The 13,789-nt window shown below is 41.8% G+C and overlaps 1 protein-coding gene across 1 annotated transcript; it reads left to right on the top strand.

Annotated features, from left to right (window-relative positions):
• Nucleotides 1–523: 523 nt before the first annotated feature.
• LOC134636928 (basic helix-loop-helix transcription factor scleraxis-like) lies at nt 524–12,055 on the top strand. The gene is made up of 3 exons (XM_063487197.1): nt 524–1,501; nt 1,776–1,992; nt 11,315–12,055. The coding sequence occupies exons 1-3, from the start codon at nt 1,107–1,109 to the stop codon at nt 11,351–11,353; spliced, it is 651 nt and encodes a 216-aa protein (XP_063343267.1). The 5' UTR covers nt 524–1,106; the 3' UTR covers nt 11,354–12,055.
• Nucleotides 12,056–13,789: the final 1,734 nt, after the last annotated feature.

Here is a 13,789-nt window from a genome sequence, read left to right as displayed (position 1 = left end):
TGCCCTGTCAGACTAATGACAGAAACCAGGAAGAACGTATCACATGAGAAACTGAAAACAAGTTAATACAACAGAAATTCTTTTAAGATATTCAGTCGTTATGCAAAAGACAGTTTGGTAACTTTGATTCTGGACACATTTCTGTGGAAAAAAGAAAAAAAAATATAGAGAAATAGATCAACCTGACATCTGATTGTACCGTCCAAGATAACGGCTTTATTACTAATGCCACATGACAGCATTTTATCCAACATGTCGACCGTATTTCTTAAATTTTAGAGGGCCCTGTGGGTGATGCAAGATCTGTTTTAGGGTGGATTTCCCCTGGAACATATCAGCATGCAGCCAAAACAAACTCCTGCGGATGGTTTGCCTCTTGCCTCCGGTCTCTCCGGCCTGCTTCTAGAGAGCAGCCAAGGGACCCTCAGTGCTCAGAGGGAGGAGCAGTGCAGTCCTTTTGCCCTCCCACTGGCTTTAAGACCAGAGACAGACGGAAACACTCAGACTGCAGGCACATGTGGAGCAGAGACACACAGAGAGGGAGAAAGGACAGAGAGCACGAGAGAGTGAGGCGACTGGCGCAGAGTTGTTTCTGGAATTGAAACGGGCAAATATAGAAACGAAGGGCAAAGAAAGAAGCGCAACGAAGCAATGAGAGACGAGACCAATTTTTGCTTCAACATGCAAGTATAAACTGATTTTTTAATTTTTATTTTGAAGTGATAGCTGCAGGAGACACAGATCTTTGGGATGTGAAGTGCATGTGAATTGATCCAGAAAGAACAAGAAGGACTTGGAACCTGCAGCTGTCCATGACCCAAGTGCTCTGAGGTCAAGTTGTCGTGACCTCTTAACCTGCTTTAGGATCAACTTCAATAAGGGGAGATTACAAGTTGAGGCAAATTAGACTCACAAGGGAAACATTCGATTCTCCTGGCTTAATTTATTTTGTGAAGAAGAGAAGTTTTGGGGGAAATAGCTCTGGTGGACACCTTCAGCAGCCGTCAGCATCAACCAGCTTCAGCCAACAAGCTTCATCAGCTCAACCTTGCCTTGAGGAAGCCCCCACAAGACTGACCAGTAACTGTCACGCTGTTGCGCCCAAGATGACATTCGCCATGCTGCGCACGGCACCCCCCGCGGGCCGCTTCCTGTACGGCGACATCGCCCTACTCTCCGAAGACGATGATGAGAACGGCAGCGAGGGCTCGGGCTCCGAGGAGCGTACCAGCAATTCCTCCAACGCCGCCTTTCGCTTGTCCTCGTCTTCCCCATCTGCCTTTCACATCAAGGTGAACAGGAAGAGGAAGCTGTGCGGGGGAGGAGGCGGAGGGATAGAAGTAGGGAGCATGGCCGCGAGACTGGTCCCCCCGGACTCATCCCCACCTAAGGAATATCGCCAGAGGACTGCGGCCAACGCGCGGGAGAGAGATCGCACCAATTCTGTCAACACAGCATTTACAGCGCTGCGCACACTCATCCCCACCGAGCCTGCAGACAGGTAAAGAGCAGCATGAGTTACTGTTTCGTGACATGATGCACAAATAAGACAGAGACACAATGATTTCCACCTGGAGAACCAAATAAATAACGGTTTTATATTTAGGCCTTTAATTTGAAACTCTTTCCAAACTCGAACAGGGAAGAAAAATTCTAGCATCTAGCATCATTATCTTACTGTTTTGAACATATTCTATGAGGCAGATATCTTTACATTACCCTCCAAATTTCTTTTTTTCCCTCTGTCAACACCACAACTGTTTTCATGATTGCAGGAAGTTGTCAAAGATCGAGACGCTGCGTTTGGCCAGCAGCTACATAAGCCATCTGGGTAACGTGCTGCTCCTGGGCGAAGGGCTTCATGACGGACAGCCCTGCCACGCTCCCTCACCGCCGTTTTTCCATGTCAGCTCCTCCCCAAACCGAGGATCCGACCAATCAGCGCAGCCCAAGCACATCTGTACCTTCTGCCTCAGCAACCAGAGGAAAATGGTGAGCGAATAACAAACTCTCAGTGAGTTAAAGAAGAAGAGGGAAATCGGGGAAAACATTAAGTTAAAAGTGTGTTTTGCATAAAAATCCTCTAAAACTAAATGGCGGGAAGTTAAAAAGAAAAGTCTTGTTTTTTTAAAATTTATCTTTGTTAAATTTTCCAAAATACAAATGATAGAGATTTAGCTGAAGACCAGTGCGGTCGGAGACACTGTGCGGTGGTTTAGGACAGCTGACCTGAGATCAGTGAATGTGCCCATAAACCAGATTGGCCCAGAGGGACTGTAAAAGCAAAACCACTTTTTAAAGGACTCAGTGTTATTGTATCATCGGGGGTTAGTTTTAATCAAGCAGGTGGTTTCTGAAAATCTCTGAGCATTACAGTCCACAGTAGTGGTTGTTTTTCTCTCCGAGAGCTGGGTTCAAACGGCACGCAGGCTTTTTCCAGACTAAATGTGTACGAGTGTTGTGTCTAAACCCATCTATGGTGTTGTTTTTGCTCTCTTTTTAAAAAATATGAATTTAGAGTTTATGAGGGTATTTATGCAGTGACTGAGATTTATGACCAGGAGCCCATGAAATCCGTCCAAAACCATGCGTATAATTTCAAGAATGCATTGACGTCAGCCCGAATACGAGAAGGTTTTAATCATAACTTTTCGAGATTGACCTGAGAGATACAAATTGGTAACTGGCAATTACTTTGTTCCAGTGAAAGTCACAGTCACAGGACAAAATGTAGGTGGAGAATCGATAACATTTTAGAGCAAAAAAAACAAAACAACAAACTTTTCTTCTCCACTTTTGTCAATAATCTTGATCAAAATCTACATTTCTCTACAACTATTAAAATGGATAAGCTACACCTTAGGGCGAACCTGTTTCTGCTCATATTTGATTGAATCATCGCGGGAAATTAACATAATCAAAGCCACTCTCGCAGACGAAAATCATCAGCTTGATGAGAAAATACAGAAAATGAGGGATCAGCTGAGTGAAGTTAAATATATATGACCCCAGTTCTGATTTTGACAAATGCCACAGAAGATGATAAAGAGTTGACTTCCCCCCCAGCCCATAGCTGCCGCCCATTTAGCAGGATTTATGGGTAAGGGGCTGACATCTGGCAGACTCCGCCGTTACCCCAGCAGTGTGTGAAAGCTAATACCCTCCTCAGTGTCTCAACCCAGAGACCCTTTAGCTGGGGGATAACCTGAGACTCAGCAGTCTTAGTGTCCCACCCCACCCCCCGACCCCTCCAAACTTCTGCGAGTGAAAAACTAGACGTCCTGAGCGTCCAAACCCAGACGTCCTCAGCTCGCAGATAACTCGCCTGAAACCTGTACCCCTTCCCTCTCCACCGTCTCCTCCTCTCCTTTTTTTTAACCCTTCTATCCTCGCTGTATCCTTCACTTCCTACTTTGTCCTCGCAAACATCTCATTCTGTTTCATTTCTTTACCTTCAACATGTGCACCCCGGCTCCCCTCAAACACCACCACCACCACCTTTGTGCATATCGATCGACCTGATGGAGGTCAGAGCTGCCAGTAGGAGCTTTGTAATACTATCTGCTGCTGTCAGCTCGCCGCTGTGGTTGCATGACTGACCTGTAAATGCATGCTGGGTAGAAAACTATTTCTCATGTCAAAACACTCGAGCGCAGACACTTCAGCTTACTCTGTGTTACACACTGTCAGTCACGTTATGATGTTTCCCGGTAGCTCAATGAAAAGTCTCATTATTCTCCCCTGTGTGCTGTGTACGTTGCGTCAAGCGTACTTGGCTGACTTCCCCAAACGAATCCAGAAGAATCACAAGCGAGGAGACAGAAGATGAGTTAACACAAGGGTGTAGAAATGGTTGCTTAGTTTTGGTTTATGCAAACAGTTTTATGAATCATACACACACACAAACAACTATAATGTCTTTGCAGTTCTGCTTAAAGTGAACTTAGTAGCTTATCAGTATCACAATGTGAAGATCTTTTTTTTTTTTTTACTCTATATTGCATTTTTTTTACTGCATACAACCAGTAAAAAAATGTTAAATGGTGCACTTTCTTGGTCTAATTTCAGTGGTGGATTAATCTTCACTTGGTTAGTTAGACGGTTAACAGCAGGATGTTGTGTGGGTACAAGTACAGGATACACTGTGTGGCTATGTTTAAAGTTAAGCTGTATTGGCACACAGGAATAAGCTGAGCTGGGCTTTGGATACAAGCACAGGACTTGTTAGCTGGACCCTTCAACAAAGGCCTGGTGTAGTGATAATAATATCACCCCACCAGGCTCCAGTGCTCCTCCTCGCCATCATATCGGCACACGCAGTGCAAAGAGGCTCATGTATCCACGCTGAATGTTTATTGTGCGATTTCCAAATTAAATTGATGCGATTATCTAAAATATATTTTAGGAGAAAAATGAGGTTCATTTGGCCTCCTCTGATTGGCAGAACCTGAGAGCATTTCGTTTTCCCTGGAAAAGTGGCTATAGTGGGTCTAAGTGGGCTAAAGGGCAGAGTCAGTGCTGGTGATTACAGAGAGGAAACGATTGTGAAGGTAAAATGAGACTTTGTGTCCTGAGTGCTCTCTTTGTATGTTTTTATGGTCATTGAGGTTCATCACAGCTGTCAGGTCTGCTTAGACCAGCTGCTTCAGTTACACTTCTTTCCAGCGTCGGAGAGGGCGAAAGTGAGAAAAGTATACGCTCATTTCCTCTTATTATGTGTGTGAATACAGTATAACTGTTTCAAAACAAACAGTGTTGTTAGTAATGACTACTGCACACGGAGTGCTACGCTTTACATCTTACAGAGTCGGAGGAATAATGATGTGAATACTGATGTGATTTCATTATGTGTCGGTTCTTTATACACATGTTTTAAGGAGCTTTAAAATGAATTTCACTCATTTACGGTGAGTTTCCTGAAAATGATACAGAACATAATTTAAACCCTCTCAATATCGCTGCGTCGTCAAATGTCAGCCGTTTGATGAATGACGGGTCTTTTTTTTTTGTTTTTGTCAGATTTTAGGTTAAAAATTTTCACCCACCTTCAAGTCGTCTGAAAAATTCAAGATATTTGGAGAGAGGTTTAGTAGAGGCTTGTCAGGAAAAAAAATGATCTATTTTTAATTTTTTGTGCTAACATAAAGAACAAAATCTCTCTCTTGATGCCCTAAAGTGTCAGGTGAAGCCTGAATAGGTACTTTGTGAAATTTACTCTATCTTTTTTGTTTTGATGCCAAATACCTCCTTGAATGTTCATATATATCACAGCAAAAATCTGATGTGTAAGGGGTGGAGCACAAGCAGTTTGGAAAAGACAAACTGGAGTGCAGCTCTTGCGTGCTGGTGCCTTTGATACTTGGATTTAAAAAAAAGGGGGGACATGCTTGATGGCTACATCTGTAAATGAGATGTACAATACTGAGGACAGACGACTGAGGTGAGCCGAGCGCGCCTCAAATCCCCGTGCTGTCTACTTGATTGATGCAGCTATCCTGTGCAAAGGCTCTTTGCTGTCAGTGCAACTGTCAGATGCCTGGACTCAACATGTGACAGGAGAAGCTCACAGTGGCAGCTTTTATAATAATCAGCTCTTTATTGTCTTAAGTCAATATCTGGTAGAGGTCACCTTCAGTGATGGTGAAAGTGTCGAGGTGGTTGTCTGCTGCAGTTATTTTACAATCTGAATTTATGCAAAACGTGATTCAAAACAAACATCTTTTAAAATGTGCTAATCTGTCTGTCTCTAGTCCGCAGCGTTCAACTGTGGCCTGTTTCTTTTGGCCCGAAACAGAGAGCGGGTTAATTCAATTCAAAGGGCTAAAGTAAATAGAAATAGCAGTTCGTCTGCCAATAAGAGCAATCACACTGCATTCTCCTTTCAAGCTGGATGTGATGTGCCCAAGCGTTTTCCATCATTTGAATTTCGAAGAAGCTCGTCTCATTAATTAAAAGCAACATCTTATGTTCGGAAACAAAATTTTCAAAAAAATGAAAGACAAATTTGGTGAAAATATAACTGCTTTGGTACTTATGGTGTGGTTGGTGTAAATAGACCAGCGCTTCTTTTGAAATGGTTAAATTTAGATGCGTTTACAAGCGTTTTAAGGCACGGCCCAGAGTTTTACTCGCACTCAACGGAGGTCATTTATTTGGAATTTCTGGAAATCAAAAAGCAAACGTAACCAGACAATGGATTCTGCCTTTGATATCGCAAACTGTTCTGATTTATATCTCGGCTGCAGCACAACTACGCATGGTGATTTGTGTATGTGGATGGAAAGACGGGGGCACTAAAATCTTACTGTGCAACTGGAACCAAACCTCTTCTCTGCTGGTGTGAGGGCGAGGACCACTTGCATTTGTTTTTGCATGAGACGGATGTGAGTGACACATCTAGAGTGAATTTTTTAATGTGTCTTAAGCAGCAACCTTGCAAACACACTCACAGACAGATATGCACACACACACACACTGGCTGGCTCTCTGTGTCTGGAAGTCATTGGCAGCACAGAGCAGAGCAACAAATGAGCTAATTGTTCTGTAAATGATTTATCCTCTGCTGAGGCCATACAGCCAGTGTTTAATTCAGCGGCTGCTATTAGAAACACATTGACGTTGGGCTTTGATGGTGATGTTAAAGGAGCCTGGAAACCACTCACTGTGAAACGCCCTCCCTGCTTACACTCACGCCCACACCAATCACACATATATATACACACACATGTGGGCACACAGCGCACCACCGCACTCAGACACTTTTATCAAAAGCATTTCACCCTACCTCCTAGTCTTTCCAACCAGACAGCCGTTCACCACTTCTAGACAGCGTGCAAAAAAGAGAGAAAAAAAAGTCTTAAATATGATTACTTAGTTAAGGAGTTCTGGATCACGACTGCGCTTTCAACACTTTCTAAACTAATGGTGTGCAGGAAGTTGTGGAAACAGAGATGGAGAAGTAGAGTGAGAGAGAGAGAGAGAAATAGCCAACGACTCAGCGGGATAATCAACTTAGCTATTTATCCTCCAGTTTGGACAGTTGGTTTTTAGGCTGTGCTCAAACTACACTTTGCTTCTTTATAGAGATCAAATGAACCGTGGGCCTAAAGAGGGCTTAAATGCATGCATAGGACATGTGCGGGGCCGCGCTAATGACTGCGGTTTTTGCAGTTATTTGGATATTAGTCTGTTTTCACTGGAAAAAAGCATTGCGTCACTTTTGTGCACGGAGTCGACGTCTCGGTAGAACGTCATAGATGAAAACTAAATTGCCCTCATTTGCTGATAATGCTAGCGTTGAGTTGGAGGGAATGTTTTTCGTGCCTCGTGAGCAAGAGCTTCGCTATGCTAATGAGGTGCATCGAAGGCAGCTAACACGCTGACGGCAGCGTCTAAATGTATTCTCAGCCACGCTCGGTGTGTGTGAGTTTGTGTACGAGTGTGTGCCCTCGAGCGTGGACCTGTCTGTATATTTTCAGCACAGATGGAAACGGTTAAATCCTAATTTAACACCAGCAGAAGAAGCCGGGTCAGATAACTAACAAAATCTATTAGCAAAACTATCATTCTGTAGCCATTCGGTCTTCGGGGAAAGGGCTGCTCACCGAGCAAATTAAAGCAAAACTACAGAAAGTCGAGCCAGGTCTTAGAGAAACACAGCGACAAAGCAGGATTTATGCTGTTTCTTGAAACAATATGTACTGAAGCTAATGACATACTGGCTTTTTTAGGGTCTACATCTTAGCACTGATGATCAAGCGCTGGTTAGTGCATAATGTAGCAAAATTAAGTCATCTGAGACTAGTGAAAATGAAGTCTGGCTTGTTATGGAGTCATTAAAACAGATTTTTAAAATGCGGGGGAAAATAAAGTACATGTGTGGCTGCCTGGTGCAAGCAGCATCTAATTAGGCAATCTAAGATTAATCAAGAGCTGTGCTTACTGGCAAAGATGCAATGAACATGAATTTGTGGTGCGTCCAAGTCACGTTGTGGCAGACTGGGGCCTTATTTTGTGTTTTATTTGACTCAATCGAAGTCTCTTATGTTTTATTTATCAATTAATGATCATTTATGGGGGAAATTACAGCTTCTATAAGCCACCAGAGGCCCTGACGCATACACATACTTTCACTCGCTAAACTGAAAGGATATTACCAGTTTTCATTTCATGGTTAAATACCAATCTCCTTATACGATTGCGGGCCAGTGCCCAAGTAGAAATTATTTTTTCCAACCAGTCATTCCTGTCCTCGTGCAGCCAGAAACTAAATTAGATGTTTGTATTTGACAGAACAGCTTAACACAGGAAAAAAAGAGAATGGAAAATCCAGTTATAGGTGAAGGAACGGCAGGATTGGGTTTCGGAAAAACAATACTAAAGACTGAATTTGTGGACTTGATAAGATGCTGTGAAGAAAGTGTTTACTGTCTTCACATTAGGGTTAAGACAGGCTGCTTTCTCCTTGTTGGTCCAAAGATATTGTTCAAGTTTGGTAGTATCATCATATCATATCTAAAGTAAACATCAGCAGGTAATCATATTAGTGTCAGACAAATCGGCCTCCTGGGAAGACAGCGGTATGTGTGTGTGCGCGCGAGCCTGTTTGGAAAGAGAAAAGAGAGAGCAGAGATGTCATCCGAGCATGCCCTATTAGTCTTCAGGAGATTGTTTTGACTACCAGGCCGGCCTTAAAGCCCCCCTCCCCAAATCCCCTCCACCTTCTGTTTTGACTGAACCGGCTACACTCCAGCTGAACCGCCTACACCAGCTACAGCTGTGCCTCTAAACTGTCACGGAGCACTAACAATGAGACGTGGGCTGATTCTTACCGATTCCGCTGTAATTTGGGAAATCATCCAATTTTCACACACAGGTTTCAAGTGAAATTTCTCACGTACCCACTTTAACTCTAAACTGCCTCAAGTACTTTTCCTTCCACTGACAAATGCCTTCAATTTTCCCCGTTGCTTTCCAACAAACACCCAGGAGCATGGCTGCGTTTTTGTCTTCCAACTGATGGTTTTGATGGTTTGTGAAAGGGAACAAGCACAATAAGAGCAAAGCGTCAATGAAGCTGAGGTTTTTCCAGGCTGTAAGTGACACAAAATAGACATCTGAGCCAGACTACATGTCATGTCAGATGGTTAAACTGACAGACAATTTGAGGCAGATCATTAGTCTTGAGTAATCTTTTATGGTGATCAGAGCAAGACTCTCAGTTGTACTAGGAATGGATTTGTGCCTAAAGCAAGGGTTCTTAATGTGGGGGGATCCCCAAGCGGTCCACGAATCACAGCCAAGAGATTTACTATAAATTATAAAACTGCGCTCTTCAGCAAAAAAGAGCAAATCTACAGATGGGATCCACGGACACCAACAAAATAACGATTTTCTGTCCTTTTCTCCCACTCGTTTTGTCTTTGGGTCATAAGAAACTCTTAATATGATATAAGTGCCTCTTATTTATTTATGGTACAAACAATCCAGAAGGCAACTGAGAGTATAAATGGTGGTAAATATATGCTTATTTGCATTAGGATTAAGGCTGAAAGACCTCTATGGACTTTACAAATGAGGAAACCCTACATGTGCTGATTGATGTTCTAATATTTCCTTATGCTAGTAATATCTGATCTACTATCTACTTAGTTTTGAAAACAGGACAACAGAAGAACAAATAAGACACATTTGGTCACATGAAGTAGCTGCTTTTAAGCGTGGCTACTACATACTAAATTATACTGCTGGTGTTGCTCATACTTGCACTCGCAGCCAGTAACACAGTGGTAATGATTCATGTCTAGCAACGGTAATGGTTCAATTGCAGTGTAATCTAATGATCCTCTGCTGATCCAGCTGGAGGAAGGATTGACAACAACGGTTTCTGCGTCTCCTCACACTCACTCACCTCCGTCAGTGGGAGTACCAATTCCTGTCCAAGTCTTATGATCTCATTCTTTGATTACCGCCTGATACCCTTCCAACCACCAACCCACCTATGTTGATCTCAGGCAAACGGATTTTTCCAAACACCTACACCTTGTGCACCGTCTGAGAGGAAATGTGTAACAGGTGTTCGGCGTGATGAGAGGAAAGGAAAGTGGGAGGCAGAGAGGGTTAGTTGAGATGATATGAGAGGGGGTAGAGAAAAGTCAGGAGAGGACAAGAGTGCTTATATTAGCATATGGGATAATGGTAGCCTTATTCTTCAGCTGAAGAATTAAATAAAAAAGATCCTTTGTCAGCTATGAGTTAATCCTTAAAACAGTCTTTTTTTTTTCTTTTCTTTTTTTTTTACAAAAGCATGGATGATATGTGTTGCATATCACTCAGTGGTGTGTTCAATAAAATCCCTTGACTGTTGCCTGAAAAGCCAGTGGTAGATGGCCCAAGTGAGCTGAGAAGAGGTTAGGTGAAGAGGGAAAAAGTGATGTTATTTTCCTGGCCAGATAGCGAAGGTCTCCTAACCAGCCAGGAAATCAGGGCCTCTTGCTCTGATACCACAGATAAATGAGAAGCATATCATCATGCTCTGCTGTCATGAACCAGCTCATGATGTCAATCTTCAGGCTGTAATAGTATTAAAGAAAAGCTCATTTCTCTCTGCCACCACAATTAATGTTGTGTGCTACATTACAGAATGTGTTTATGTGAGTTTACTGCATGCAGTCAAGGCTAATTTACTCTCCCATCAACTAAAAGCAGAGCACATCTAAAACCACATGAACTTGCTGTGCCAGTGATTCCAGTACTAAACCATATATTTTTGAGTGCATTTTTTATGGTTTACATAAAAGAAAATCATCTTTTTTACCTGTTATGATTTTTTTTTACTGTAAAATTGCTGGGCTTCTTTAGAGCCTCTGTGATGAAATATGGTTTGAATAAATTAATTAAAAATAAAGTATGCTTGTGTTAATGAAACCAGAGAAAGCTTCAATCAAAACTGGCAAATTTTCATGAAATGACGCTTAAGAAGTATCCATCGCAGATTATAACCTTTGTTTCTTTGATCTTACCTCAAATTGTTTTTTATATTTGTGAGAGTGGACAGATAAAGTCGTCTCACAGGAGGGAAGACTTTCTCAAGCCACCCTCCTGAGAAATCTATGAAATATATCAAGTAAAAACACCAACAACATGAAATTTTCACCATAAAGAATCAATCTTCTAGATGGCAGTTTGCTTTTTTTCCACCTACCGTTTAAGTTTTCTCCAGCTCTAACTCATGAGAGCAAAACCCAAACTGTTGTTTCAGTTTGATTTCAGTGAACCCCTCAATGATGTGAGATGTTGTTTCTGTCTCTTGCAGAATAAAGACAGAGACAGGAAGACCGCCATAAGGAGCTAACAACGAGGACACGAGCCACGTGGATAAAATGCTCATCACTTGCTTACAGCGACTAACAAGACTCAAAGACTTTTGAAGGACTCCTTGTAGCACTTCCAGGATTTTCCAGGAACATTTTGACTAAAGTTTGCATTTTGTTAAAGGACTTTTTTTTTTTTTTTTTAATTTTTAGAGTTTGAGAACTTTCAAATGGCTTTCACATGCATACCAACACCACCAAGAACCTCTTAATACCACTTATAAAAGACTATTGACTGTATCAGTGACTCTGAGAACTTATGGCACATGATCTGAAAACACACTCATAAACTTGTATTCCCGAAAAGCTGTGTGTTATTAATGTGTAAACTGAAGTATAAATGTATATTTATGTGACATAACATTATATAATGAAACTATGTTATTTAACGGCTATATGATTTTTTTTTTGACAAACAATGTGCATCGTTTTGAGGTACAATCGTTGACTATATGACATCACAAAAATATGCTGGAACATTGTTGGCATTGGTTATTTCTAATAATCATTTTTGAGAGTTGAACTTAACTCAAGATGAGCAATAAATAGTTTGTATATCTGGGATTAAATTTCATTCATATGCTGCTGGTATGTTAAACAGATTGTACTCTAAAATCTTCTCCTAATTCTTGCCAGTCCCAACCAATAAACGTTGTAGAAGTTTCCACTGTGACTTTCCGGTGAGCTGCAGATATATTTTAATAGCAAATCAATGCTGTATTATCCTTTTGTGGCTGGTGGAGAGAATTCATTCGCCTTTAAGTGGAACTTCCTCTCTGTCTGATCCCATAGCTCACATAAACCTAATTACCCTTATTCACCTGTGGCGCTCTCTTTCTCTCTCACATGCTTGTTCCTTCTCTCCTCGAGAACTCGGTTCTAGTTGGTTCTGCTGTTGCTCAGACTGACTAAAGTTGCAGATGAGGTTGGCAACAGAGGCTTAAGGAGGAAAGAAAAAGGCAAGGCAAAGGGAGAGGGGAGGAAAATGAGCAAAATTGAATCTGCAGGTTGGCTACTTGGACATCTGCCTTTGTCCCTTTGCTGTCCTCTTCTTTACCTTTCCACATGCTTGTTCTCTCTTCTCCTCTGCTCTTCCTCTCTTTTCCCTGGAGTGCCACTGCCCAGAGTCTGGTTGTTGATGGCTTTCCAGTGTGCTTAGCCCCACACCAGCTACATTCTTCTGAACTTGTCCTTTTATTGATGCATCCATACATCATCATCTTGTTTTCTTATTTTTTCTGCTGCCTTTTCCACTGTTTCTGACTCTGTGTCCTCCATCACCTTCATACAGCATCTCCTCCAGTCTGGCAACTGCTGTGATGGAAAATGTAGATTCTGCCCTTCATTTTTGAGCACATTCTCCCTTTCTTTAAAATGATCATTTATCTTTTTCTTTCTCCTGTGACTACTACACACTTTTCCTACATTATCTTCAAGGTCAGAGGATAGAAGTTATGGCTACCTGAAAATGTTGCATCATCTGGGTGATATATTATCCTGCATGAAGAGTATTAAAATCTTATAATGCCACTGGTGTCCCAAAGTCATATAACAGTAGAATTTCTTAAGCTATTTTCCACCATTAAAAGAAATGTAAATTGAGCCTGTTCTTTTAATGGAGGCTAACCGCTGTGCTGCACTAGTTCGGTGTTCCCAAATTATTTTTTAACAACGCTAACAAGCTGTTTCTGCGACTGAGGTGCCAATTATGGAGCTTTTTCCTACAATGTGACAAGTGCCCGATGAAGGAAAACAACTAACAAAAAATTCAAGTGCCACTTTCCACTGCCAAAAAACAGCTTTTAGTGGAAATGGTGCTGAAAAACAAAGCTGATTTATTTTGTGTGGGTGCATGTGTCAGATCTTACAAACACCCCCAAATTATATCACTGCTGGGGACTCACAGCCAGTTCTAGAGTTAATATGTCCCCAGATGGATGTCTTTTAGAGGACACGCACTTTAAAGAAACAACTCACAAAGGTGATGAAGGAGAGAAACGTGTCGTCTGAAAGTTCATTAAAATCTGAATTAAAGATAGCTTCAAAGCCTATAATCGCTTATACCAAAAAATACAGTTGTTTGATATGCCCTACGAGTTTTTTTCTTCTAAAACGTAACGCGGGATGACAAAAGACTAAATCTCAGGACACGGATTCAAAGTAAGTGGTCCCTGCTGCTTATAGGTTTCTGAGAAAAAGATCTGAAAAGCACCGCATGTCTTAAAGATCTTAGTCCTATCATGAGCCGATGAAATGTAGATAATCTTACTGCTGAGGTATTTTTTTTTTTTTTTTAAAGGAAGCAATAGCTTTGAAAAAGCTCTGTGTGTCTAGCGTGTCCTAATGACTTCTGGTCCAGTTAGTCTGACAGTCTGATCTCTCTAGCAGGCCGTCTGTCTGGATACTAAAGGGGGGGA

The sequence above is a fragment of the Pelmatolapia mariae genome, linkage group LG10_11 (genome assembly GCF_036321145.2).
Source record: "Pelmatolapia mariae isolate MD_Pm_ZW linkage group LG10_11, Pm_UMD_F_2, whole genome shotgun sequence".
Classification (NCBI taxonomy): domain Eukaryota; kingdom Metazoa; phylum Chordata; class Actinopteri; order Cichliformes; family Cichlidae; genus Pelmatolapia; species Pelmatolapia mariae.
This window is presented reverse-complemented; position numbering and strand designations above follow the sequence as displayed.

Excerpts from the sequence above, each read along its gene's own strand:
- LOC134636928 (XM_063487197.1), top strand. The coding sequence starts at position 1,107 with ATGACATTCGCCATGCTGCGCACGGCACCCCCCGCGGGCCGCTTCCTG. Across the intron at positions 1,502-1,775 it reads CCCACCGAGCCTGCAGACAG|GAAGTTGTCAAAGATCGAGA; the intron begins GTAAAGAGCAGC and ends TCATGATTGCAG. Across the intron at positions 1,993-11,314 it reads TCAGCAACCAGAGGAAAATG|AATAAAGACAGAGACAGGAA; the intron begins GTGAGCGAATAA and ends TGTCTCTTGCAG.